The sequence below is a fragment of the Propithecus coquereli genome, unplaced genomic scaffold (assembly GCF_000956105.1).
Source record: "Propithecus coquereli isolate 6110/MARCELLA unplaced genomic scaffold, Pcoq_1.0 Scaffold134, whole genome shotgun sequence".
Taxonomy (NCBI): Eukaryota; Metazoa; Chordata; class Mammalia; order Primates; family Indriidae; genus Propithecus; species Propithecus coquereli.
Genome location: NW_012137636.1, coordinates 5397589 through 5399927, shown reverse-complemented (window position 1 = coordinate 5399927; position 2339 = coordinate 5397589). Strand labels below are relative to the sequence as shown.

Below are 2339 nucleotides of genomic sequence, written 5' to 3'. Positions count from 1 at the left end.
CAGGAGTTTGAGGTTTCAGTGAGCTATGACGATGCCACTGCTCTCTAGGCCGGCGACGGAGCAAGACTCTGTTTTAAAAAAAAACAACAAAAAACGAGTTGGTGATTTGCTTTTACTATTCCGAAATTTTAATAAATTATAACAACCAATTCTAAGCTAAGGATGCATTTAAGTACTCTAGAGTTCCTTGTGGCACCTGGGTCTCTATAAAGTCCTCCCTGGCATAGTCTCGTATGTGGGAACTTGTGGGATGCTTGCTAGTAAATGGATGCTTGCTCACACTGCATCCATTGATGGCTTGGAATACGCTCATAGTCAGCAACTTAAAACTTTCCACAACTGTCAGGGGAGTTTCTCACAATTAACGTCTCCCCTTTTCTCTAAGTATTAAAAAAAATCCTAAATGGTTTCAGTCTCTTTCAACGTAGTCTCCACCCTTGCAACTAAGTTTTAAAAATCTTAAGTTTTCTTCCCTCTCCAAAGAAGCAAGGGGAAACTGGATCCGCGGCCACGTAGGAAGCCTCTCACGGCCCTAAATCCGGAGTCTCCAGGGACGGGTGGAGACCAGCGGGTGGAACTGGGCGGTAAACGCTTTTCGCTTCCGACTTGGCCAAAGCTTGGTTCGGAGAAGTTCACGACGTCTCGCTCGGGGACGCGTCCTCCCAAGCCCACCTAGAATCCCCTCTCAAGTTGCCGGCTCCTCCCCCGCCCCCCGCAGCTGGCAAACGCTGAGGGTCGGGCCGGCCGGGCGGTGCGGGGCGCAGCTGACCCGCCCCTGGCGCGCGGCCGGGCTCCTCCCCTCGCGGCTGGGGCCGGGGGGCGGGCAGCGGGGAGGGGGCGGTAGTTGCCGCCCGGGGAGGGCCAGGAGACTTTTCCACGTTGCAAACGCCGCCGCGCGCCCAAGCCGACCCGCTCCCCGCGAGCACCGCGCCGCGCCCCCCGCTCCTCTCCTCGCGGCCCCCATGGCGCTCGGGGCCCGGGGCTGGCGGCCCCTGCCGCCGCCGCTGTTCCTGCTGCTGCTCTGGGTGACTGGGCAGGCGGCGCCCGTGGCGGGCCTGGGCCTGGGCCCCGACGGGGAGCTGCAAATTGAGCGGCGCTTCGTGCCGGACGAGTGCCCGCGCACCGTGCGCAGCGGCGACTTCGTGCGCTACCACTACGTGGGGACATTCCCCGACGGCCAGAAGTTCGACTCCAGGTACCGCGCCCCTCCGCTGGGGCAGCGCCCGCTCTCCGGACAGGCCTTTCCCTCCGGCCTGACCTCCCCCAGCCCCGCCCCTCCCGCGCTCCTCCCTCCCTCCGTCTCGCGGCCCAGATGCTCGCGGACCCCAATCCCTCCGTGGTGGCGGGAACCCCGGGCCTCGCGCCCTAGTCCGCCCGCCCGGGACTGGAATCTCCGATAGGACCTTGGCGGCGGGTTTGGGACACATCACACCCTCCCTTTCCTCCCAGGACATTGACACACGCACAGTCAGTGTAAAATGGCCACTTTTTACGACGAGACCCCCAAGAGTGGATGTTGATGTCCGCCTGCCGCCTCCCTTCACTGTTCCTTCTGGCCGGTCCCCTGAGTATCTGGTCAGCTGATGCTTCCCACATGTGATGACGATGATGATGTTGAGGCTAACAGTAGCAGGCGCTAACAGTTCTTGAGCGGTTACAGTGTGCTGGGCATGGCTCTGAGTGCTTTCCGTACAGTAATGAACTCATTTAATTCTTACAGCAATCCTGTGGGGTAGGTTCTACCCTCATTTTCTCAGTGAGGCAGCCGAGGCCAAGAAACTCTTTTACAGTATGGAGTCAGATCGAAACCGAGACCATCCCAGTGCAGGGTCTGTGCGTGCAACTACCGCTGCCCTTGCTTTCCAGCCTTATAGAAACCTCTTTTGGGCGGGAGACGGTCAAGGGAGTTGCTCAGCTTTGCTGGGGGGGCTCTGCACCAGTCCCAGGATCACAACACCGCTCCCCGGTTTCTCCTCAGTTTAGCTTGGGGGTTAACAGGCCTCTTTCCTTCCGGTTCCAGGCTACTCTCCTCCCCAAGGCTTTTGTTACAAACCCTGGCCTGTGCCAGAACTAGTGAATCACTGGCTTAGGCGGAGAGAGCTACAGTATTTGTTGAGCCTCTGCTATGTGCCCGAGGCTGTGCTAGGCTCACTGATGTTGGCTTTGTAGCGCCCCTGATCTTTTTTGAAATTCCAAAATATGTACGATGAATAATGTACAAAAACTATTTAGCATACTATGTGGCACCAGCGAGTGCTTAGAAATGGTCATTTTTACTATTGTTGCTGGTTTTTTAAAAAACAGCTTTATTGAGATACAATTGACATGCCGTACGTTTG

The 2339-nt window shown here is 57.2% G+C and overlaps 1 protein-coding gene across 1 annotated transcript in view; it reads left to right on the top strand.

Annotated features, from left to right (window-relative positions):
- The first annotated feature begins 812 nt into the window (after nt 1-812).
- The window catches only part of FKBP9 (FK506 binding protein 9, 63 kDa), a 43110-nt gene continuing 41583 nt past the window's right edge, over nt 813-2339 (top strand). The window contains exon 1 of the mRNA XM_012638777.1: nt 813-1195. Within this exon, the coding sequence (XP_012494231.1) occupies nt 963-1195 (233 nt within the window). The 5' untranslated portion in view covers nt 813-962. The remainder of the gene's footprint in view (nt 1196-2339) is intronic.